This window comes from Rhinopithecus roxellana, chromosome 17, assembly GCF_007565055.1.
Source record: "Rhinopithecus roxellana isolate Shanxi Qingling chromosome 17, ASM756505v1, whole genome shotgun sequence".
In the NCBI taxonomy this organism is placed as follows: domain Eukaryota; kingdom Metazoa; phylum Chordata; class Mammalia; order Primates; family Cercopithecidae; genus Rhinopithecus; species Rhinopithecus roxellana.
Genome location: NC_044565.1, coordinates 85,125,666 through 85,150,018, shown reverse-complemented (window position 1 = coordinate 85,150,018; position 24,353 = coordinate 85,125,666). Strand labels below are relative to the sequence as shown.

General features: G+C 40.6%; 2 protein-coding genes across 8 annotated transcripts in view; both read left to right on the top strand.

The window, feature by feature from the left end:
- The window catches only part of PSME4 (proteasome activator subunit 4), a 106,994-nt gene extending 95,163 nt beyond the window's left edge, over positions 1-11,831 (top strand). Inside the window, exons 42-48 of one of the 7 annotated variants that reach the window (XR_749655.2) lie at positions 519-647; positions 1,782-1,937; positions 6,442-6,604; positions 8,971-9,104; positions 9,628-9,766; positions 10,311-10,361; positions 10,543-11,831. Coding sequence is in view for 5 of the 7 variants with exons in the window: in XM_010378889.2 (XP_010377191.1) it covers positions 519-647; positions 1,782-1,937; positions 6,442-6,604; positions 8,971-9,104; positions 9,628-9,762 (717 nt within the window). In the remaining 2 variants the exon portion in view is untranslated. Of the gene's footprint in view, positions 1-518; positions 648-1,781; positions 1,938-6,441; positions 6,605-8,970; positions 9,105-9,627 lie in introns of all 7 variants that reach the window. The other 6 variants (XR_004054325.1, XM_010378889.2, XM_010378890.2 and 3 more) reach the window with 6 other exon arrangements.
- Positions 11,832-15,826: 3,995 nt separating this feature from the next.
- On the top strand, positions 15,827-23,262 carry GPR75 (G protein-coupled receptor 75). The gene is made up of 2 exons (XM_010378887.2): positions 15,827-15,991; positions 20,950-23,262. Exon 2 carries the CDS (start codon positions 21,068-21,070, stop codon positions 22,688-22,690), a length of 1,623 nt encoding a protein of 540 aa, XP_010377189.1. The 5' UTR covers positions 15,827-15,991; positions 20,950-21,067; the 3' UTR covers positions 22,691-23,262.
- The last annotated feature ends 1,091 nt before the right edge of the window (positions 23,263-24,353 follow it).

The window sequence follows — 24,353 nt, the reverse complement described above, 5'->3', positions numbered from 1 at the left end:
GGGATTTTAAGACAGTAGGGGGAATATATGCATTGAAAGAGATTTATGAAACATACGAAGTAAGTACAATATATGGTCATTATCTTAAACCTGATTTCAGAAAACCAGTTGTAATAACACATGCATGCGGTAATTGGGGAAATCTGAGTACTACTACATATTTTATATTATAACTGTAATGAAGTTTTATGTGTGATGATGTCCATTACATGATTCTTTTTTAAGAGACCTTTTAGAAATAATATAATAAAATATTTAGGATAAAATAGGGATTTGCTTCAAATAATTTCATTGGGGAATGGGAGTCAGAGCGGAGCAAAAAATGAAACAAAAGATTATGAGTTTGTCATTATTGAAGAGGTGATTGGCTCATGGGGGTTCATTTTACTATTCTCTACATGTTTGAACTTTTCCATAAAAATTGTTTAAAGTAAAGATCTATTATCTCTCATGTAGGATGCCTTTGTACTTACTGGCAATTATTTTTCCCTTTTTGTCCTTTTTACATTGTTTTTTAGATTGCCCCAGTGGAAAATGACAATAGTTACGATGAACTGAAAAGAGATGCAAAGTTATGTTTATCATTAATGTCTCAGGGGTTGCTTTACCCTCATCAAGTGCCTTTGGTACTTCAGGTGCTAAAACAAGTAAGAGTGTTTATACTATTTATGTCTTTTGATTAGGATTTTGGTTTACCATTCTAAGAATTTCACAGTCAGCTGCAGTGCACACAGCGCCTGGCTTTTGTTTTTAATTTTCTTTTAGTATAAGAGAAGACATATATATTGACCAAAGAAACAGACCTAGATTCTGTACCTGGCTCTGCCACTGCCTTCGGTGACTTTGGGCAAGTCACTCAAGCCAAAAATATGCAGAGAGCTAATTCATTATTAAGTGCTTTGGATAAAAAGTGCTTATGAGGAAGGGGGATGGTGGTTCCTTTCTACCAGTTCTCCTTTGTTTTGCTCACTTCTGTTACCTGGTCTATTCTAGAGAGACCTATATTGACTATACATTCTCTGCTTGCATTGTTAGTATACCGTATGGTCAGCTTTTTCCAGACATTACACATGTTATATAGAAGTGGACATCTTCCCATAGCTTTCATTTTAAATTTGGTAACACACTGGAAAATATTTTCAACAACCTCCAGTGGTATTTCTTTGTAGTAGAATTTAGTAGTTGTTAATCATTTGCTTTCCAGACCATACTGCTGCTACCAAAAGTAAAATAATGTGCCATCCTCAGAGGAGTTAGGAGCCATTAATCATGACTGATTATCTCTTGTGAAATTGACTTTTACCTTTGTATGGGTATTTTTGTTGTTGTTTTTGAGACAGAGTTCGCTCTGCTGCCCAGGCTGAAGTGCAGTGGCACCATGTCTACTCACTGCAACCTCCGCCCCCGAGGTTCATGAGATTCTCTTGTCTCAGCTTCCCAAGTAGCTGGGATTGCAGATGCCTGCCACCACACTCAGCTAATTTTAGTATTTGTAGTGGAGACAGGGTTTCACCATGTTGGCCAGGCTGATCTCAAACTCCTGACCTCAGGTGATCCACCCACCTCACTCATCCTTCCAAAGTACTGGGATTACAGGCATGAGCCACCGCACCTGGCCTCATTCAACCTTTTATTAATAAGGAAATATAAGATGAGCTTGTCCTAGCTGTAGCTGTGAAAATAGAGTTAAATTAGAATATTACATTGTTTGTATGTAATGTCACTATCTGTCACCTCATGTTCTCGTCAGTACTGCTTTATCGTTTATTTCTCATTCACAGACAGCAAGAAGCAGTTCTTGGCATGCACGATACACAATACTGACCTACCTCCAGACCATGGTATTTTATAACCTCTTTATTTTCCTAAACAATGAAGATGCAGTTAAAGATATCAGGTGGCTGGTTATAAGTCTTTTGGAGGACGAACAACTAGAGGTAAAATTTAAGTTATAGAAAATGGAAATTCAGTCAATTTAAAGAAACCATCATGGTTCCCTTTTTAATAAGTATTTGTGGCCAGGTGCAATTGTTTATATTTATAACCTCAACACTTTGAGAGACTGAGTCAGTGAGATCACTTGATGCCAGGAGTTGAAGACCAGGCTGGACAACGTAGCAAGACTGTCTCTACAAAAAGTACCAAAATTAGCTAGATGTGATGGTGTATGCCTGTGGTCCCAGCTATCCAGATGGTTGAGGTCGGAGCATTGCTTAGCCTGGAGGTTGAGCCTGCGGTGAACTGTGATTGCACCACTGCATTCATCCTGGGCAGCAGAGTGAGACCCTGACTCAAAAAAATTAAATAAAAGTAAATTTAATTTTAACGTAGCCCTATGTGAGTAATTTTGATACCCTAATCATGATTCCTTATAATACAAATGGAAGTAAAATTGGGCACGTTTTCATTCTGTTTTCTTTGCAGTTGGGCAAATAATACTCGTGAACCCAAGTTTTCTTAGCCATGAGAAATTGGGGATGATAACTGTAATTGTCCCACTAGTTGTACTGATTTTTAAGGACTTAATGAGAATGTGCACAATGGCAGTTTCAAAGGAAGTAAAAATCTACACATAGACGCTGCTATCCAGTAGACTTAAGATAGGTTTGCTGTCCTTTTTTTGTTTTTCTTTGGTAGAGAAATTAAAGATAACTTTGTGGTGAGGTTGCATTAATGTTTTGTACAAAAAGATAATGTATTATCCCATACAGCCTAATGTAAGAAGCATGTTGGCAGTAAATATGGTATGAGATACTACTTTTTAAGTTGGCATTAAGGAAGAAAATGTAATTGAATTTTTGGTGAAAATGTTGCTTGTTTTATGGACTTCATAGTTTTTTCTTATAGTAAAGTACTCACAGTATTTTATATACTTATTAGAGTTGAAAATAGATTTTACTCACAGGAAAAGTAGGAATGGAAATTTCTTTACCTTCCTAATGAGCCTATTTATATTTCTTACATTCTGAGAGTGGATATTTTCTAGTCCCAGTAGTACTCACAGACTGGTTATAACAACTCTTAACAGGCTTCAATTAAAATATTTACAGCTGTGATTTTTTTTTTCTAATTTCTTATTGTATTCTTTAAAAACTAACATAAAGGAGTGCAAAGGTTGAAACCTTGTCATTGTCTCCTAACTTTAATTATTATACCACTTGCATTAAAAATGTAGTTTTTAGGAGCTTCTTTTAGAACATTTTTATGGTGGGGTGTTTTTTTTTTTTTTTTTTTTTTTTTTTTTTTTTTTTTTTTTTTTTTTTTTTTTTTTTGAGACCGAGTCTTGCTTTGTTGTGCAGTGGCACAATTATGGCTTGCTGCAACCTCTGCCTCCTGAGCTCAAGTGATCCTCCCACCTCAGCTTCCTGAGTAGCTGAGACAGTGGGCACTCGCCACCACATCGAATTCCTTTGTTTGTATTTTTGTAGAGGCAGGGTTTCGCCATACTGCCCAGGCTGGTCTCAAACTCCTGGGCTCAAGCAATCCACCCGCCTTGGCCTTATAAGTTATTTTTATGTTTTCTTCCATATAGAGGTTTAAACATAGCTGTTATGTAAACATAACCATGATGTTCATGAAAACTATCATTTTTTAAAGCAACATGTATCAAAAAGCAGTAATAATTTGCTAATTTCTATTCGTTGATAGTATGGGGAGAAACAATGTTATCTAAATGAGAACTGTTTAAAGAAACCTTACTGTATTTAGTCTGGGTGCTGTGGCTCACGCCTGTAATCCCAGCACTTTGGAAGGCAGATCACGAGGTCAGGAGATCGAGATCACTCTGGCTAACATGGTGAAACCCCCGTCTCTACTAAAAATACAAAAAAAATTAGCTGGGTGTGGTGATGGGCGCCTGTGGTCCTAGCTACTCAGGAGACTGAGGCAGGAGAATGGCGTGAACCTGGGAAGTGGAGCTTGCTGAGATCATGCCACTGCACTCCAGCCTGGACGACAGAGCAAGACTCTGTCTCAAAAAAAAAAAAAAAAAAAAAAGGAACCTTACTGTATTTAAAGGAAAATTATTAGAAATAGAGGAAAAGAGTATGTTTTTAGCTGAGAAGGCTAAATATATTCTTCCCTCACTTTTTAAAGTTAATTAATTATAGACATGTACCCTGGAGTAATATATCTCAGAAATAGACCCTATCACTGGAAAATGGCATAAATCAGTTGGAGGTGTTGGGGATCATTTGTTAGCAATTTAGAGTAAGGGAAAAATTAAAAATTAAAATGTTTCATATTACAGTATATTTTTGATATAGTAAAGAGACTCACCTTCTCCCCCACTTTTTGGAGACAGAGTTTCACTCTTTTTGCCCAGGCTGGAGTGCATTGGTGCGATCTCAGCTCACTCCGTCCTCCGTCCCCTGGGTTCAAATGATTCTCCTGCTTTAGCCTCCCGAGTAGGTGGGATTACAGGCACCTGCCACCACGCCCAGCTAATTTTTGTAGTTTTAGTAGAGACAGGGTTTTACAGTGTTGGCCAGGCTGGTCTCAAACTCCTGACCTCAGGTGATCCACCCACCTCGGCCTCCCAAAGTACTAGGATACAGGCGTGAGCCACCATGCCTGGCCAACCCCCGCCCCCTTCCGCATTTTAAAAAATAAATTAGGAGAAAGTGGATTTGGATATTACTTATGGGAACATAATAGAAGCAGAAATGACTCTCTAAGCCTTTGAGTTAATAGGTGTCACATCAAAACATGCACAGATCTGACTACTTAGAGTGGTAGTGGTATTGTAATAATGTGTACACTTAATGACACTACATGCTATAAGCAATAAAAAGTCACACCTCCCAATGACCAGGAAAATGCAAACTTGAAACAATGAGGCATTTTTACTTACTCCTAATTTAGTGTTTTCCTCCCCTCACAAAACAAAAATGTGTAGTAATGAAAAGCAGTGTAAGATATAACAGGTAGTTCACACTTAAGTTTTGTGTCATTATATGTTAGCACTGGCTTTTTTGAAAAGCAACAAATAGCCATAAAATTAATAGTAAAATTGTTTATATCTTTACATTTACTAATCCCAATTTTCGTAATCTATTCTAAGAAAATACACTGCAGGCCGGGCACGGAGGCTTATGCCTGTAATCCCAGCACTTTGGGAGGCCAAGGCAGGAGGATTGCTTGAGCCCAGGAGTTGGAGACCAGCCTGGGCAACAAAGTGAGACCCAGTTCTACAAAAACTAAAAACTTAAAAACACAGAGTGAAAATATATACTGTAATATGAAAAGTTACACAAATTACAAATATTTGTAGCATGGTACTGAAAATATGAAAGCAATCTAGTCAGTAGTTAATTATGAAAATAAATTTTGGAGGCCGGGCGTGGTGGCTCACACCTGTAATCCCAACACTTTGGGAGGCTGAGGTGGGCAGATCATGAGGTCAGGAGATCGAGACCATCCTGGGGAAAGCCCGTCTCTACTAAAAATACAAAAAAATAAATTAGCCGTGGTGTCAGATGCCTGTAGTCCCAGCTGCTCAGGAGGATGAGGCAGGAGAATGGCGTGAACCCAGGAGGTAGAGCTTTCAGTGATCCGAGATTGCGCCACTGCACTCCAGCCTGGGCGACAGAGCGAGACTCCATCTCAAAGAAAAAAAGAAAAAGAAAAGAAAAATTATGGCGTATAAGCTTTATAGGAAATAGTGCAACCAGTAAAACATTTTACAATGTATTTCATATGCTAGTGTAATGGACGCAGGAAAGAACGTTATGTACTCGACAGACTATGATGATAAACTTATGAAAAAGCTTTTGAAGGAATGCAACAGGGCAAAACATCTGTTTTTTAAAATTATCATTGTGTATTATGAACATTAAACATAAATGTGATTTATATGTGAAACGATGCCTTTTTACTGCTTTTTCCCCCAAAAGTTGAGTTACCATTCCAATTTGAAATGAACTGTGTACACGCTTCATTTAGTATTTGTATAAACTGTTTATAATCTGATAGCAGCCTGTGAAATTCATAAGAATTAAACAGGATATAAGTCTCTATGATGTATGCCAATTACAGAAATTAGGTTGGTCTGTGCTTTGTTACTAACAAAAATAGCTAAGACAGTGGCCTTCAGAGATGTAGTCTGGGAAAACTTGATCTTAATGTCAGGCTCTGGCACTGCTTTTACAGTTATAGCCCTGATGAGAGCTATCAGTAGGGAAGATAATTTATGGAGAAATTTAATTTTTCTAAAAGAGGTAAAAGTTTATGCTCATAACCCTAATGTAGTTTTTATCCATTACGAGGCCACAGACTCTGAGAATCTGCTGAAATCTCTATTAAGAAACTGCCAAAGAGCATACACAAAATTTGCATGCAATTTCAGGGAAGGTCTTCACCCCAGTTCCCACACTACCCCCATCCTCCATTATTCCCTCAGACTTAGAATGTCAGTTCTAATAGAAATAATTATATCTACAGGTTCGAGAAATGGCTGCTACTACCTTAAGCGGTCTGCTACAGTGTAACTTCCTTACCATGGACAGTCCTATGCAGATTCATTTTGAGCAACTTTGCAAAACAAAACTACCTAAGAAAAGAAAGCGAGACCCTGGTTCTGTAGGAGATACCATTCCTTCTGCAGGTAACATTGCTGGTAGAAAACGCTCATATCCTATTGGGAATTAACGAGGGTTAACCAGGCTTACTCATATTTATTGAATACTTGTATATATGTGCCCAGGTCTATGCTAGGTTTTGGGAAAAGTTTTCCCTAGTTTTGAGGAATTTTGCATATAGAAAGCAGGACTTGGGAATGTAGAAAAGCTAAAATTGAGGTAAGTACAAAGGAACCTGTAGAACTGCTACCTAATAACTATTGTAATCAGTCTATCCTCCACCCAGAATAGTTTCGTAAAAGAGATACTTAGATTGGTTATTTTGGAGGGTCTGAAATACCTGTTTTTGGAATTTAGAACTTAAATGTAGATGTACTGACAGAAAAAACTAAACAAAGCAAGCCTTGTTTTGATTTGGAGATGGGGATTGTTTGGTCCTTCATTAGTCCTTTGGTGAGAGTGCAGAGTCATTGCAGAAGCTGCCAATCTAGTTGAATATAGACACAAGTTAAACACGAGAATAAGATCTGACTACTATGTCATGTTTAAAGAGAAATGTAAATGTGATTACAAAGATGCATCTTGCCATGTTAACTATAATCCTAATAGAAAATACATGAAAAGATTAATAGTAAGTAGGCATTTTATTGAAGTTAGAGGAAGTGCTTAGGATATAAAACTTTTACTGCTGATTAGTGTCTTAATTATGTCATAAAGTTACCTAGTAACAGAATCCAATAAAATATCAATGTACATTCTAGTATCTTTGCTTTTTGGGATATATATATATATATATATATATATATATGTTTTATATATAATATATTATAAACATATTTTATAATACAAATCTTTTGGAAACAGGATCTTCCACTGTCGCCCAGGCTGGAGTGCAGTGGCATGATCTTGGCTCCCTGAAACCTCCACTTCCTGGGTTCAGGCAATTCTCATACCTCTGTTAGCTGAGTAGCTAGAATTACAGGCACGCGCTACCACACCGGCTAATTATTTGTATGTTTAGTAGAGATGGGGTTTCACCATGTTGGTCAGGCTGGTCTTGGACTCCTGACCTCAAGTGATCCACCACCTGGGCATTCTAGAATACTGGGATTACAGACGTGAGCCACAGCACCGGCCGGAGAACTCTTATTTTTTAAATGATAAAGTGCCAAAGTATTTTTAGGTCTTTGTTACACCAAATGATATTGTTTACAATTTTGACCAGTCCAAATTCTCTTTTCCTTACCTTCAACTCCGTTTCCCAAGTTTATTGAGAAACTGAGAATTTGAAACGACTTTAACTTACAGCACTACAGAAAGAATAGATACCCTTTAGAATACAGACATGCTGCAATTCACTGTTTTAAGAAATAGACCTTCTTCATACATGATGTGTTAACTAATGAATCAATGTATTCTGGGTAGGGTCATCACATTCAGAAAAAAAAAAAAAAAGCTGCTAATTTTGATTGGAGATTGTTTTAGAATCAGGGATTGTACTGGCCTAGGTACAATTATGCTGTCATGGATGAACAACTATGGAAGTCTTGAAAATTTTTTTTTTTTTTTTTTTTTTTTTTTTTTTTTTTTTTTTTTTGGAGATAAGGTCTTGCTCTGTCACCCTCCTTGGAGTGCAGTGGTTTTAAACAATAGCTCACTGCAGCCTTGACCTCCCAGGCCCAAGCAATCCTCCTGCCTTAGCCTCTTGTCCAGCTGGAACCACAGGCATGCACTGCCATGCCCAGCTAATTTTGTTTTTGTTTTTGTTTTTTTTATTTTTTTTGAGATGGAGCCTCGCTCTGCGGCACAGGCTGGAGTGCAGTGGTGCGATCTTGGCTCACTGCAACCTCTGCTTCCCCAGTTCAAATGATTCTCATGCCTCAGCTTCTGGATATCTGTGACTTTACATGCCATCACACCCAGCTAATTTTTGTATTTTTAGTAGAGACAGGGTTTGGCCACGTTGGCCAAGCTGGTCTTGAACTCTTGACCTCAGGTGATCCACCTGCCCCGGCCTCTCAGCGTACTGGGAATATAGGCATGAGCCACCATGCCTGACTGCCAGCTAATTTTAAAAATGTATTTTTGGAGAGACAGGTTCGTTGCCCTGGCTGGTCTCAAATTCCTGGCCTCAAGTGATCCTCCCACCTTGGCCTCCCAAAGTGCTGGGATTACAGGTATGAGCCACTGTGCCCGGCTGACACATTCTTAAAAACAGTATTATTTTTAGTTTAGCCTCAAAATCAAGTTTTTGATGTGTATACATGTAGATTCATTTTAAATGCAGAAATTCACATATTGAAAACACAATTGAAAGCTAATTTTATTTCACTGTCACAAGTGCATTAGAGACATGTAAATATTTGCACATATGTTGCTGTTTTCTTTGCAGAGTTGGTCAAACGCCATGCTGGGGTGTTAGGTCTTGGCGCATGTGTTCTTTCTAGTCCTTATGATGTTCCCACCTGGATGCCCCAGCTCCTCATGAATCTCAGTGCACATCTAAATGATCCTCAGCCTATTGAGGTACAGTTCTTCCTTATTAGTTTGTACATGTAGTATCAGTGATGTTTTCTAAGAAACCATAATAGTAATTTCCTATACACTCTGAACTAACTGCTTTCATAAAGCTACTGCCTCTGCCAGGGCTCAGTCTGTTCACCAGTAATTATTTAAAAATTACAGAGACCTTGCTGCCATGGATATTTGAGATCTTTTGGTAGTGAGGAAATTATTGTAGCTTCTATCCCTCCCAGTTCAATGGAAGTAAAGTACTGTCACTATAGCTGTGATAAATTTTATGTTTCTATTTTTCTAGCACTGCAAAGTATTTTACTGGAAGTTAGTATTAAATAGGAAATTATGATGGCATTTTTAGTAACTCAAAAGACCATTGACTTTGTCCTTCTCATCGGCTTTTTGGTTTTGTAGCATTTGGTATTGTGTGAGATCTGAAGTCTAGAGGGATGGTAATTTAACTAAAAATATCCTACATATGATCCTGGTTGTCCAGGGAGGTTAAAACATATGTGGATTTTCTACTTTACAGATGACTGTAAAAAAAACCTTATCCAATTTCCGAAGGACTCACCATGACAACTGGCAGGAACACAAACAGCAATTCACTGATGACCAACTGCTTGTTCTCACCGATCTTCTTGTGTCACCATGCTATTATGCATAGAAATGTAAGTCGGCAAGGTTCTGAATTTAAAGATATGACATCCTCAGGCAAATGTCATTGGTTTGGTGACTGAAAAGTAGGTATTTATTGTTTTTTTTTTCTTTTTGCTGACATTCTTAGATGTCAGTGTTTCGATAAAGTTGGATGGTGGGGGTTGTTTGTTTTTAAACATGGCTTTTGCCACAGCCATTGGAAATGAGAATTTTTCTGTGCCACCTTGCTTTAGGTATAAAGCAGAGAAAATGTGTGACAGCTTTTGAACCTTTGTTAATGAGTGGTGTCAGTAGCCTGGGAATAGTTAGATAAAGGAAAATAAATCTTATTCTTAGTTGCCTCCTAGGTGGGACTGGGACATTTTGTGTGGCCCTGAGGACTCTGGGTTCTGGAAGTTGTGAGAACATTTCATCTGGATTCTTATACCCATTCTGTTAAAGAGGGAGCACCCAGAAGCCTTTCTACTGGAATAGGAAGAATAAAAATTTCATGTATTGGGCTTTTAGAGTTGGATGTCCTGTTACCTAATTGAAATTTTTTCCTCCCTGATACAGATGACTAGTCCTCACTTCAGGCTCTTTTCATCAAAAATTCCACACCCTCAGGTACCATCTGTGGTGGCTCTCTGCAAGTTTTAAAACTGCCTCTGCTGAGCTCTCATCATTTTGGTGGTTTCTGTGTTAGATCTCATTAGTGTGCGTTCCACAGCTTCTCCGTTGCCATTTGATTTCCTAACTTGTCCGGAAGTGTTTCCAGAATACTGATCACTTTTTTTTTTTTTTTGAGGCATCTGACAAAGTCACAAAGTCTCAGACTAGAAATAATTACCCAGTATGATCATGGCATCCAAGACCAGAGTCTCGGAACTCATTAAGAAACAGATGACTTGGAATGGAGAATGCCCATCTGTCACACAGGTCCTGTCATTTCATTCTTCTCAAGTTATTTTCAGTTCTTCCCAAATGGCTGCTGAATTTAGATGGTAGTAGGGCTGTGGGCCATAAATCTGAAGCCTTGAGAACCTTGGGTCTGGAGAGCCATGAAGAGGGAAGGAAAAGAGGGCAAGTCCTGAACCTAACCAATGACCTGATGGATTGCTCGACCAAGACACAGAAGTGAAGTCTGTGTCTGTGCACTTCCCACAGACTGGAGTTTTTGGTGCTGAATAGAGCCAGTTGCTAAAAAATTGGGGGTTTGGTGAAGAAATTTCTGATTGTTGTGTGTATTCAATGTGTGATTTTAAAAATAAACAGCAACAACAATAAAAACCCTGACTGGCTGGTTTTTCCCTGTATTCTTTACAACTATTTTTTGACCCTCTGAAAATTGTTATACTTCACCTAAATGGAAGACTGCTGTGTTTGTGGAAATTTTGTAATTTTTTTCTTTATTTTGTTCTCTCTCCCTTTTTATTTTGCCTGCAGAATCGTTGAGAGACTAATGAGGCTTGATATTTAATTGATTTGTTTAATATATGTTATATAAATGTAAAAGATTGTATAAACTGTAGAGATAGCATTGGCAAGACTTTGTACAGATGCAACCTTTTACACAACATCATTGTGTAATTTGTAAAGATTCACATGTAGTTCTTTATTATAGTGATTTTGGGCTTTTGTACCCACTGAATGCCATTTTTTGTGTTTTTAAATTATTTTCTTTATCTTTCTTTGTTATCAAAACTGAAATGTGGGGTTTTTCTCTTTTTTTCAGTTCATTTATCATTAGAATGTCTGAACTTTTATGTAACGTTTTTGTGTGCATCTCTCAATGCTAACACCACATGTTTGCCTATGACAAGTTTATAGAGTGAAAGGTATCTTCTAGATTGAAATAATTCACAAATTGGTGAATATCATCTTGCAACACACCCTATACAGTCTTCCTTAAAGGAACACTACAGTATATTTTTAGTATCTACATGCTGAATGACTCAGTACAGACCTAAGCACAGCAGTGGTCCTGGTACAGTATTTAAGTGTCAGCGTACACAGGCGTAATCCCTGTATAAAGTAGTGCCAAATTGATTTCAATTGTGTAACTAGTTTAAAACCCAATAAATGGATTGTTTTTAACACCTGGCTTTTGTCTTCATTAAGAGGAGAAGACAGTTCTGTAGGCAGTGACTCCTGTGGATTTCCTTTTGCAGCTGTAGATTTGTATCTGTAAATGTATGTCCTCTGACCAGTATAAATTTTCTAGGTCTGCCCTGTACAATACAGTAGCTCCTAGCCACATCTGACTGTTTATATTAATTAAATAAAAAATTTATTCCCTCAGTCTCACTGGCATATTTTAAATACTCTTTAGCCACATGTGGCTAGTGGTTACCACACTGAATAGCATCGATGAAATTTTCCATCATCACAGAAAGTTCACCTAGCGCTGACCTAAGTGATTGATTATTTTTGTGTGGGGGTGTGGGAGACAGAATTTTGCTCTGTCATCCAGGCTGGAGTGCAATGGCACAATCTCAGCTTACTGCAACCTCTGCCTCCCACATTTAAGCAATGTTCATGCCTTAGCCTCCGGAGTAGCTGGGACTATAGGCATACACCACCACCCCCGGCCGATTTTTGTATTTTAGTAGAGACAGTTTCACCATGTTGCCCAGGCTGGTGTCAAACTTGGACTCCCAAAGTGCTAGGATTACAGGCATGAGCCACTGTGCCTGGTCCTAAGTGATTGGTTCTTAAATTGATGTGTCTAAGAATCATGAGGGGATTTTGTTAGAATGTACATGGAATTCATTGTTCCCACTTTATGATATCAATGCCTGCCTGAGGCCACACGTTGAGAAGTGAGGCTTTACGTCGTATGTTGACCACTTCAGCTTTTTCTAATTAAGCTGTATGAAACTGCTTTAGCAGTGGTTCCTAAATGGGAACTTTAAAAATTAAAGATGTAAGATACTGGGTGCCCTCTCTGTTCCTCAATGAAAACTTCTCTGACAGGGGTGCTCAGACATACAATATTAGAAGCTCTATGATGATTCAGTTGTTCAGCTAGGATTGAGAACCACACAAAACCCACCACAGACCTAAAAACAGGGTACCTTGAGTGCCTAACATGTTCCCAGGTCATTCTGATTCTGGGTTTGAAAGTTGCTTATTACTTTGATATTTCCCCCAGTGACACTGTCCTGTGAATTAAATTTTTACCAATAGGAAAAATGAAATGTTTTACCAGGAGGGAAAAGGAGGAGGTGGGGGAGAAAAGAGTTGCATGTTCTTATATGGTCTAAGATAGTTCTTAAAATGTATATGGTGCATTAAAAAGCATGAGAAGGACAGCAGGAACTGTGTTAAGGTGGTAACAAGGTTTACTAGAGGAGGAGGGGTGAGGCTGACCTGTGTTTGGAAGTCACTGTTGACTGGGCATGGAAGAGAGCATGGGCCGCTCTATTGGGGTGGATGAGAAGTGAGGGGAAGAAAAAACCTGTGTATCTTTTTATAAGGTCAAATACATCTTTAGTTTCTGAATGGATCCTTTAGAAAGCAAAGACTGCAGATTGTGCTTCAAAATTTAGGAGGAAAATTAATTCACCTATTAATGTAAATGACTGAAAGTTTACGTGCAAATATACGATAAAGCTGTTTTCAAATATTTGAAATACTTATCATTACCAAGCCCTTTAAGCTGCAGGGCACTTTTGGTAATTAGTAGTGTGGCCAGAAGGACCAGAGAGCAATTTTGTTTTATTAAAAAATTAACTTTTGGCCAGGCGCAGTGGCTCACATCTGTAATCCCAGCACTTCAGGATCACTTGAGCCCAAGAGTTTGAAACCAGCCTGGGCAACATAGAAAGACCTATTTCTACAGACAATGGAAAAAATTAGCTGGGCGTGGTGGTACGTGCCTGTAGTCCCAGCTACTTGGGAGGCTGATATGGGCGGCAGAGGGTTACAGTGAACTGAGATCAGGCCACTGCACTCCAGCCTGGGTGACAGAATGATACCTTGTCTCACAAAAATAAAAAAGTCGTGAGCTATCATCACGGGAAAAGTAACTTTTTCTACATGGTCTTTGTAATTGTTTTTGTGGACTTTGTCTCTTAGTATATCCTAATTGTTTTAAGTGCTCCTTTTTAACATCAGGGTTGTTTTGAGTTTCCTGTACTATGAATTACACTGCAGTGCACATTTTCATACCTTTATGCTTTAAAACTCTTCTTTTGTTGGATGTTGGAGCAGTTCCAAGGAGTAAGAGATGCTTAGGTCAAGACCTTTTTTTTTTTTTTTTTTTGAAGACCATTTTAACAGCTCTCATATATGCTATGTTCCTCAAAGTGCACATGTGTCAATTTGCATTGCAATAATAAGAGTGTATTAGAAGAATGCTAGTGTCAGGGCAGATTGATAGCCAATTCATGATGTATAATTAGCCCTGCTTATTTATTTGCAGATTTTCCATTTTTTTACTACCAATGTTTTTTCCAATTTCGCTCACTTATGGATTTTATAGATATACTAGTTCTAGCCTTGTTGAAAGGTTCTAGCTAGTTCTGGAACTTTGATAAGTCCTGATTTCCTCTTCATCTCTAGAATCTTTTATGATTTGTGGTTTTTTGTTTGTTTTCAGTTTGAGACCATTTCTCTGGTAGGTGTAACTCTGATGGTCTCAATCCAGCCCAGACCTGTTGTAATCCCCATTCATATAGCCAAATGCCTGGAAATGGACTAGCATTTATTTATGCAGTAGCAAGTTTATATAGAGAGGTATATAATTTTGATCAGAATTCCCACTCCAAATGCTAATGAGTATTTTTCTGTTGATTTTTTTGTGGGACTCAAGGTTACTATTATTGACAACATACATTGGAACTGCTTCATTGCAAGTGGTTGGGAAGTGGAATATGTGGAAAGTGGAAAACTTTCTTGAAGTTATTTCTAAACAGAATTCTGATAGCATACTCGGCTCCTGGACTGAATAATAAACTATCCAGCCTCTTCATGTTTTTTGTTTTTTCAGGTTTTTTTGTTTGTTTGTTTGTTTTATGAAAGCATAGGGAACTGAAGAAATTACATTAATTAAATTACTTGATACTTGCTAGTTCTGTTTTATAAAGATAAACCGTTAGCTTAAATGAAGAATCCAGTAGCAACATTCTAAGTATTTCATCTGAACAGAATCAACTTTGGTTTTATGGTAACCAGAGTGAATGAAGCACAGGGCCTTCAAATAACATTGTTTCTAAATAGCATCCCTGAGGTTAGTAAAGTAGTAAGATCCTAGTTAGCCAGGTTGGGATACTGAAGCAGGAAGAGTTTAACTGGTTTCATTTTGTACCCATAATAGCAGACATACTTAGGAGTGTTACTTGATTGTTCAGACTAAAACCTATCTTAGGAGTTCATTATTTTGGACATGTATGAATTGTAGAAGAATGAGAGAGGATGGTAGTTTTAGTTTTGTGTTTTTGCTTACTAAAATTAGCCTATACATTGCACTATGACTTATTAAGACTTTTTACATACAGCATAGTATTAAGTAATACATTAATATCCATGATTCCTGGGCTTGGCCGTTTTATTTGCGTGGGTAGTTTCTTTATACTTTTCATGTTTCCTGCCAATTAGTCCCCTTGCTGAGTTCCCTCAGTTAATTAATACCTTAAGAGAGCTTAGGTAAGTTCAAATTGGTTTAATTTAAATTATATTACAATGACTTGATTTGTAAAATCTAGGTCTCAAAGTTCCAAACTGGAAGCCGCCGCCAATTTCGGGGAACGTGGAGGAGGTGGGCTGCGGGCAGGGTAAGCAGCCTAGGGAGGCCCGCAAAGACCTCCCTGGGTCCCTGCGTGCCATCAGTACCCCTATCTTTCCCTTCCTTCCCACTCCACTTTGCTCTGCGTTTCAGGTTTTGGCTATATCAGGAAGCCTGAGTTCCCCAAACAGCAAAACCGCGAGCCTGAAAAACCTTCTGGCTCAAGCGCCCCTCGTGCGGCGGGCAGCGGAAGTGTCCGGGCTCTGGGCCCCTGGAGGCCGCGGCGGAGGCGCGGAGGGTGCGGGGTGCAGGCGGAGCACCAGGCCCGGTGTCCGGCGGAGGGGGCGGTGCCCCGGGCGTCTCCGTGACTGCGCCTCTGCGCCCGCGTCTTGCCGCGGCTCCCGGGATGCGCGGAGGCGGTGGCGATGGCGATGATGCCTCTAGTCCTGCATCATCCGGAGCGGCAGGCGGAGCCGGGGTCCGGACTGCGAGATGGAGGAGGAGGGGAGGCGCTGCGGCCACCTGGCAGGTGAGAGGCCGCGGGCCCCTGGAGGAGGACGACCCCACGACGCTGGGGACGGCTCCCGGAAACCGGCGGGATAGCGAGGAGCGCGGCTGCGCTGGGCCAGGCCCGGCTCCGCATACCTGTCTTCCTGGTGCGGCCTGCAGGGTAGCCTTGTCGCCCGTCCTTGCCGGTTCCCAGGCTCTGCTTAGCCGTGGAATCCCCCAACCAACCAACGCCCCTACCCTGGCTGAGCCCTCCTAACCCATCACCCCTCTGCAGATTCGTTTACAAGCTTACCTGGCGCGGCCTAGGCCCTCCTTACCGTCACCTCACCCTTGTCTGGGAAGCGCCTACCCACCGCCAGCCCCTCACGGGGGGTCGACCTCCCCTGCCTGCAGTTTCCCACTCTGTCCTCAGGCTGAGGGCTCCATTGCCTCTTCATCCCTCCCATCAAATGACTCAGGCCTTCCCATCCCATTAGCTGCTCCAGGTTCAGTGTAGTTCTGCTGGATAGAAAGAGCAAGGGCTTTGAAATCCGATAAATCTGGCTTGACTCTTAGTGACCTTGGGGAAGTTATCTAACCTCCCTGACGTTTTCCTGATCAACAGAAATACAATGGGAATCACAATAATACAGAACCTTGCTCTCTCTGAGGGTTAGGCTCTGAAAATGCTAACCTAAGACATTCTGGGGGGCGCGGGGAATGGGTTGGAAGAATTCAGGTCGTGAGTTAACTTATAAAAGCCCCTATAACATGTTTTAATATTTACTAAAATTTTAAACAGCACAGTAGATATATCACAGGCTGTTCACACATCTTAATGAAAAATCATTGCCACTCAAATTATACAATAAATTTCATCAATATTCTTTGCTTACTTCAGGATGTCTCAGTTGTAAGAATATGCATGTGAATTCGTTCTGTCTTACTGCAGCTAATATGCATGCTTAAGACTGGTGTTCCAACTTAAAATCTTTCTGATTTTATGACTTTAATCACATCTTCTTCCATAACCTATTCTCCGTCTCAAAGATAAAGAGTGGCTTGTATGTTTGCATTGCAGATAACATGGGTAACCTTTATTTAATATTTAAGAGTAGCAAATCAGTATTAATTTACTCCCTTTCCAAAATCACTTTTATTTTCTGCCGTCATCATGTCGTTCCAAATTATGGTCACAGCCTCCTCTTTCTTAAAGTCTCAGGGGTTACTACTAAGACCTGAGTTTACTTTCCCTCAATTTTCTTGAATTCTATTACACTAAAGTGTTTCTGCAAACCTTTTCGTCTATTCTGTCCTCTGCTTTTTCTCCCTTTTCTCTTCCCAGCCTATGATTCCTTCTTTTTTCTAATTTGAGATAATTTGAGATATAGGAGTGATTTATGATTACGTTATATGTGAACTACAATTATCAAATTTGCCAAAAAGATACGTAGAAGAGTGTGTGTGTGTGTGTGTGTGTGTGTCTATCTGTATCTACATAGATGTAGATATAGCTATATAGACATATTAGAATTTCAGATTCCACAAAGTTTCAGCGGGGAAGGGGTTGCAATACCTATTCATAGGATTATTGTGAAAATGAAATAAAGCTTGATAATTTATGTAAAGCTTCTAGAATAGGTGCCTGGTGTGTAATAACCACTTAATACTTCTGACCTGGGGATGCCTCCCAAAAAGGTTTTTTTGTTGTTCGGCTTAGCGTGGTGGTGAAGAGTGTGGAAGAGCAACTGCTTAGATTCAAATCCATGTTCCACCACTTTAAATAACTTCTCTTTGACTTGGTTTCCTCAACTGCAAAATGGAGATGTTATACCAAATATTTCAGGGTTTCGTGAGGACCCAATAAGCTAATAGTGTGGAACATTGAGAACAGTACCTGGCACATCCTAAGCTCTTGATAAAATTAATATACTGATAATGATGCTGATAATTATACTGCCATTGTTATTTCCTGACCTGGAATTCTTATTTTTTTAAATTTATTGAAGGCTGGGTACAGTGGCTCACACCTGTAATCTCAGCACTTTGGGAGGCCAAAGCAGGCAGATCGCTTGAGCCCAGAAGCTGGAGACCAGCAAGGGCAACATAGTGAGACCCCATCTCTATTAAAAATATATATACGGAAAATTTTAAAATTTGTTGAAAAAATGTAACTGTACAAAACGTGAAAGTTGCCTTTCCTCTACCCCAAATCACCTTTTTTCCTGCTGCCTCCTATTCTTGACTTACGTTAGTGTTTCATCATCTCATTTTTCTCTTAATCCCTTTTTCCAAATACCTCTTAGCCTGAAGTCTTCATAACTTCTGTCATCTCACTTCATTATTACCTAGTTACTTTTCATTTCTCTTAGCATCTTAATTCCAGACTCTTCATTCTTCTGACTTCCCCAGGCCAAATTCCTGCATCCCTCTTCACCCCTCTTCATTTCTCTACTTCCAAGGAAACCCTTGGAGATGCGGGGGTTAGAGACACCAGTATCACCTCCCTGCTCTTCCTGCCTCCTCAAATTGTGTTTTCTCTTCTACTTCTCTTTTCATAAATTAGCTCTAGTCCTTCCGTTAGCAATTTTAAAAAACAGTAAAAAGTTGTCTTTCTCACTATATAGGTATCAAAAGTGTTCAGAAACAAGTATACAGCCTTTAAGTAGAAATAGAGCTGTCTGGTACTATTTTTTAAAAATTCTAACCATCAAGAAACAAAAGTTCAGGATTTTCTTCTCTTATGGAACTTTCATTTAAAAGGAAAGTATAGAAAAGTTGGTCTCACTTTCCCGTGGACAAATTCACTGTATCGTCCTGATCTGTATCATATGAACGTTAAGAGTTTAGATGAAGATATCTTCTTCCTTGATGAAGGACACCAGTCAATTATATGGATTTCCCAGGACTGGTATATGTCTGATAGTCACTGGCATGGCTGTACCTGTTGTTAAATGCAGAGAGACTTCTCTATTGGGTAGTCCATAGCTGCTAATTGGAGCCCCAAGTAATCCCTGACTGACCTGTTTCATTCCTGTGTACCCCCTTGATCCGGCAACTGAAGGGTTAACAGCTGGAGGCTTCTGGGATCCAGCTTGAGCTGGTGGTTAAGTACGCTGAACATCAGCCCTGGACCTCCACAGTGCCACTGATTATTCCTAAAATTCTAGATTAAGGCAAATGCTTTTTGGTTGTCAAGAACATAGTGCTGTCTCCAAGGAACAGCTTAGTCAGTCCCACCAGAAGCATCTGTTGGGAGCAGGTTGGGCACCAAGCCATGCAGGACTTTGGGATTTAGGACAATGTAGAGTTGTGTGAGTGCACATTAAGTCTCATTGCAAAATAGAAAAAAAAAAGTTAGGAAAGCAGGAAGTTATTCTTTTAAAGTAGAGACTGTGCCTTACTCATCCTAGCACTTAGCACCTGGCATAATACTGGCATATGGTATACACATAATTAATGTAAATTGAGTGAACAAATGCAGGAATGGGTGCATGCCTCCTGCTTCACCATCAGGATATTCTTGTTGGGATGATGGTAACTCACATTTATATAGCAGTTTAGACTTTACAATGTGGTGCTTTGAACCTTGTAAATTTCTAGTATAATTCCAACATCCTTGGTTACTTCCAGTTTTCCCTCTCACATGTCGTTGTACACAAGGTTTTTTTTCCAAAGGAGAATATGCAGTTAATTGGCCAAGACATTGCAAGCTGGGGGAAAAATTATAAATACTGGGAAATAAAGGATTCTTTGCAGGGAATGAAACAGGATTTGTTAATAATTTATGGGAAATATCTGAAGGGCCACATTATGCATCAACAATACCCTCCAGCATGTATTTCAAGCACATGCAGTTTTTTGCCTCAGTGTCTCTGCTGCAAAGACCCACCCCCACTTCTCCTAGCCTGTCTGTCCCCACTCCATACCCCCAACCTTTCATCCAGCTGGCCCCTACTCGCTAAAGCTCCCTTCATCCTTTCCCAGCTCCCTTTCCACATTGGAGTAGGTTCCCCCCTTCCATGCTGTCATAGCACCCTGCAACCTTATTAGGCTATAATTACATAGTTAGATTGATCTCCAACTAGATTGTGATCTCTTTGATGGAGAGATTATGTTCTTGTATATCTTCAGTGCCTGACACAGAAGTGTTTGTAAAAGTAACATCTGCACACCCCTCAAACAGAATCACAAGGGGTGAGGCCAAGAAATCTGCTCTCCAAGTGATAACTTAAACTTTTTAACATGCTCTCCAGGTGACACTTAAACTCGTTTGAAAACCTCTGTTTCATACAACTAAATATTAGCTGGATTAATGCATCTGTTTGTATCTTTTTCTGTGTTGGGCTTTGTGAGGAGAAGTGCTTTCTGTGCACCAAGTCAGAGCTGAAAAATTCTAGTGCTTTCGTTAAAAAGAGAGAGAGAGAGGCCGGGCGCGGTGGCTCAAGCCTGTAATCCCAGCACTTTGGGAGGCCGAGACGGGCGGATCATGAGGTCAGGAGATTGAGACCATCCTGGCTAATACGGTGAAACCCCGTCTCTACTAAAAAATACAAAAAACTAGCCGGGCGACGAGGCGGGCGCCTGTAGTCCCAGCTACTCGGGAGGCTGAGACAGGAGAATGGCGTGAACCCGGGAGGCGGAGCTTGCAGTGAGCTGAGAGCCGGCCACTGCACTCCAGCCTGGGCAGCAGAGCAAGACTCCGTCTCAAAAAAAAAAAAAAAAAAAAAGAGAGAGAGAGAGAGCTGGGTTTGGTGGTGCGTGCTGTAGTCCCAGCTACTTAGGAAGCTAAGCCACGAGGACTATTTGAGCACAGGAGTTCAAGTTCAGCCTGGGCAACATGGCAAGACCCCATTGCTAATAAACGAATAAATTTTTCTCTCAAGGTGAGAGATATTAGTACTAATACTACTACTAATAATAATGAGATCACTGTATGAATTCCTTTGTTTCTACATTAATCCCTTTCTGTTTCTGGGTGTGCATTTTTGTGTGTAGGCTTATCTGCCTTGGGCCTCTTTTGTCACATATTGTTCATGTTGTTCATCTGTGAGCTGAGGTCCTGACTCACTGAGTGTTTTTGGGGAGCAGAAGAAGGAGACATTTCTCTCTGAAGATGAACTCAACAGGCCACCTTCAAGATGCCCCCAATGCCACCTCGCTCCATGTGCCTCACTCACCGGAAGGAAACAGCACCTCTCTCCAGGAGGGTCTTCAGGATCTCATCCACACAGCCACCTTGGTGACTTGTACTTTTCTACTGGCGGTCATCTTCTGCCTGGGTTCCTACGGCAACTTCATTGTCTTCTTGTCCTTCTTCGATCCAGCCTTCAGGAAATTTAGAACCAACTTTGATTTCATGATCCTGAACCTGTCCTTCTGTGACCTCTTCATTTGTGGAGTGACGGCCCCCATGTTCACCTTTGTGTTATTCTTCAGCTCAGCCAGTAGTATCCCAGATGCTTTCTGCTTCACTTTCCATCTCACCAGTTCAGGCTTCATCATCATGTCCCTGAAGACAGTGGCAGTGATTGCCCTGCACCGGCTCCGCATGGTGTTGGGGAAGCAACCTAATCGCATGGCGTCCTTTCCCTGCACCGTAGTCCTCACCCTGCTTCTCTGGGCCACCAGTTTCACCCTTGCCACCTTGGCTACCTTGAAAACCAGCAAGTCCCACCTCTGTCTTCCCATGTCCAGTCTGATTGCTGGAAAAGGGAAAGCCATTTTGTCTCTCTATGTGGTCGACTTCACCTTCTGTGTTGCTGTGGTCTCTGTCTCTTACATCATGATTGCTCAGACCCTGCGGAAGAATGCTCAAGTCAGAAAGTGTCCCCCTGTAATCACAGTTGATGCTTCCAGACCACAGCCTTTCATGGGGGTCCCTGTGCAGGGAGGTGGAGATCCCATCCAGTGTGCCATGCCGGCTCTGTATAGGAACCAGAATTACAACAAACTGCAGCACGTTCAGACCCGTGGATATACCAAGAGTCCCAACCAGCTGGCCACCCCTGCAGCGAGCCGACTCCAGCTGGTATCAGCCATCAACCTCTCCACTGCCAAGGATTCCAAAGCCGTGGTCACCTGCGTGATCATTGTGCTGTCAGTCCTGGTGTGCTGTCTTCCACTGGGGATTTCCTTGGTGCAGGTGGTTCTCTCCAGCAATGGGAGCTTCATTCTTTACCAGTTTGAATTGTTTGGATTTACCCTTATATTTTTCAAGTCAGGACTAAACCCTTTTATATATTCTCGGAACAGTGCAGGGCTGAGAAGGAAAGTGCTCTGGTGCCTCCAGTACATAGGCCTGGGTTTTTTCTGCTGCAAACAAAAGACTCGACTTCGAGCCATGGGAAAAGGGAACCTCGAAGTCAACAGAAACAAATCCTCCCATCATGAAACAAACTCTGCCTACATGTTATCTCCAAAGCCACAGAAGAAATTTGTGGACCAGGCTTGTGGCCCAAGTCATTCAAAGGAAAGTGTGGTGAGTCCCAAGATCTCTGCTGGACATCAACACTGTGGTCAGAGCAGCTCAACCCCCATCAACACTCGGATTGAACCTTACTACAGCATCTATAACAGCAGTCCTTCCCAGGAGGAGAGCAGCCCATGTAACTTACAGCCAGTAAACTCTTTTGGATTTGCCAATTCATATATTGCCATGCATTATCACACCACTAATGACTTAATGCAAGAATATGACAGCACTTCAGCCAAGCAGATTCCAGTTCCCTCTGTTTAAAGTCATTGAGGCTATAGGATCTTATGTAAACAGTTTTTGTTTCTGATACTAATGGACTTTATTCTAACTTTGAGTTCAATGGCGGATCAAAACCTAAAAGATTCAGCTGAAAAGTTGGCAGTTATGGTTTTCTTTTGTCCGATGTGTCAGTATGTGTTGATTTGCTTTGTAGTTTGTTGGCATCTTAAGATTTGATGTGAAAGTTTTAGATTTTTACCTTGATCTTTGCCCCAGTCTTTTGTACCAAACCTTTAAATAGATGCCAGGAATGAAGCTACTGTGTTAAAGTAGAAAGTCAACCGATTTTCATGATTTGAGTCAGTGTTATGTGTCTTCAAAATAAGATATTGACTGGACTTTTTTAAAGAATGTGAAGGTGTGATTTTTGCTGAGGTGTTATTTTTATTAAATGCATTGTAAATTTTGATTTTTTGAAGTGTTGAAGTTGGGAACACTATACCTTTTTGGTAGCAGGTTGATTTGAATAAATAATAGATTGTTAGCTGGGTGCAGTGGTGTACACCTGTAGTCCTAGCTACTTGGGAGGCTGAGGCAGAAGGATCACTTGAGCTCGGGAGTATGAGTCCAGCCTGGGCAACACAGCAAGACCCTGTCTCTAAAAGAAATGTATATATTCTTTTTTTTCTTTTTTTTTTTGAGACGGAGTTTCACTCTTGTTGCCCAGGCTGGAGTGCAATGGCACAATCTCGGCTCACCGCAACCTCCACCTCCCGGGTTCAAGCGATTCTCCTGCCTCAGCCTCCTGACTAGCTGGGATTACAGGTGCACACCACCATGCCTGGCTAATTTTTGTATTTTTAATAGAGACAGGGTTTCTCCGTGTTGGTCAGGCTGGTCTTGAACTCCCGACCTTAGGTGATCCGCCTGCCTTGGCCTCCTAAAGTGCTGGGATTACAGGCGTGAGCCACTGCACCCAGCCAGAAATATATATATTCTTAAGGCAGAAAAGGAGATAACTCTGTCTTTATCAAAAACACTCACATAGGCATTAGGTACTTTTCTTTCATAGGACAGTCAACTAAGAATATAGTAGTGTGATTATTGCCATTTCTTATTATAGACATATTTTATGTCAATTGAGTAGGTTTACAGTTCTTTTGAAAAGAAATATGTTTGGGCCAGGCACGGTGGCTCACGCCTATAATCCCAGCACTTTGGGAGGCTGAGGCGGGTGTATCAACTGAGGTCAGGAGTTCGAGACCAGCCTGGCCAACATGGTGAAACCCCGTCTCTACTAAAAACACAAAAATTAGCCAGGTGTGGTGGCAAGTGCCTGTAATCCCAGCTACTTGGGAGGTTGAGGCAGGAGAATCACTTGAACCTGGGAGATAGAGGTTACAGTGAGCTGAGATTGTGCCATTGCATCCAGCCTGGGTGACAAGAGCAAGACTTCATCTTAAAAAAAAAAAAGAAAAAAAGATATATTTTTGCTTGTTAAAAGTGAATTCTATTTTTTTTTTTTTCTGAGATGGAGTCTTGCTGTGTCGCCCAGGCTGGAGTGCAGTGGTATGATCTCTGCTCACTGCAACCTGCACCTCCCAGGCTCAAGCGATTCTCCTGCCTCAGCCTCCCGAGTAGCTGGGGTTACAGGCATGTGCCACCACGCCCAGCTCATTTTTGTATTTTTAGTAGAGATGGGGTT

Coding starts and splice junctions, on each gene's coding strand:
- GPR75 (XM_010378887.2), top strand. CDS start 21,068: ATGAACTCAACAGGCCACCTTCAAGATGCCCCCAATGCCACCTCGCTC.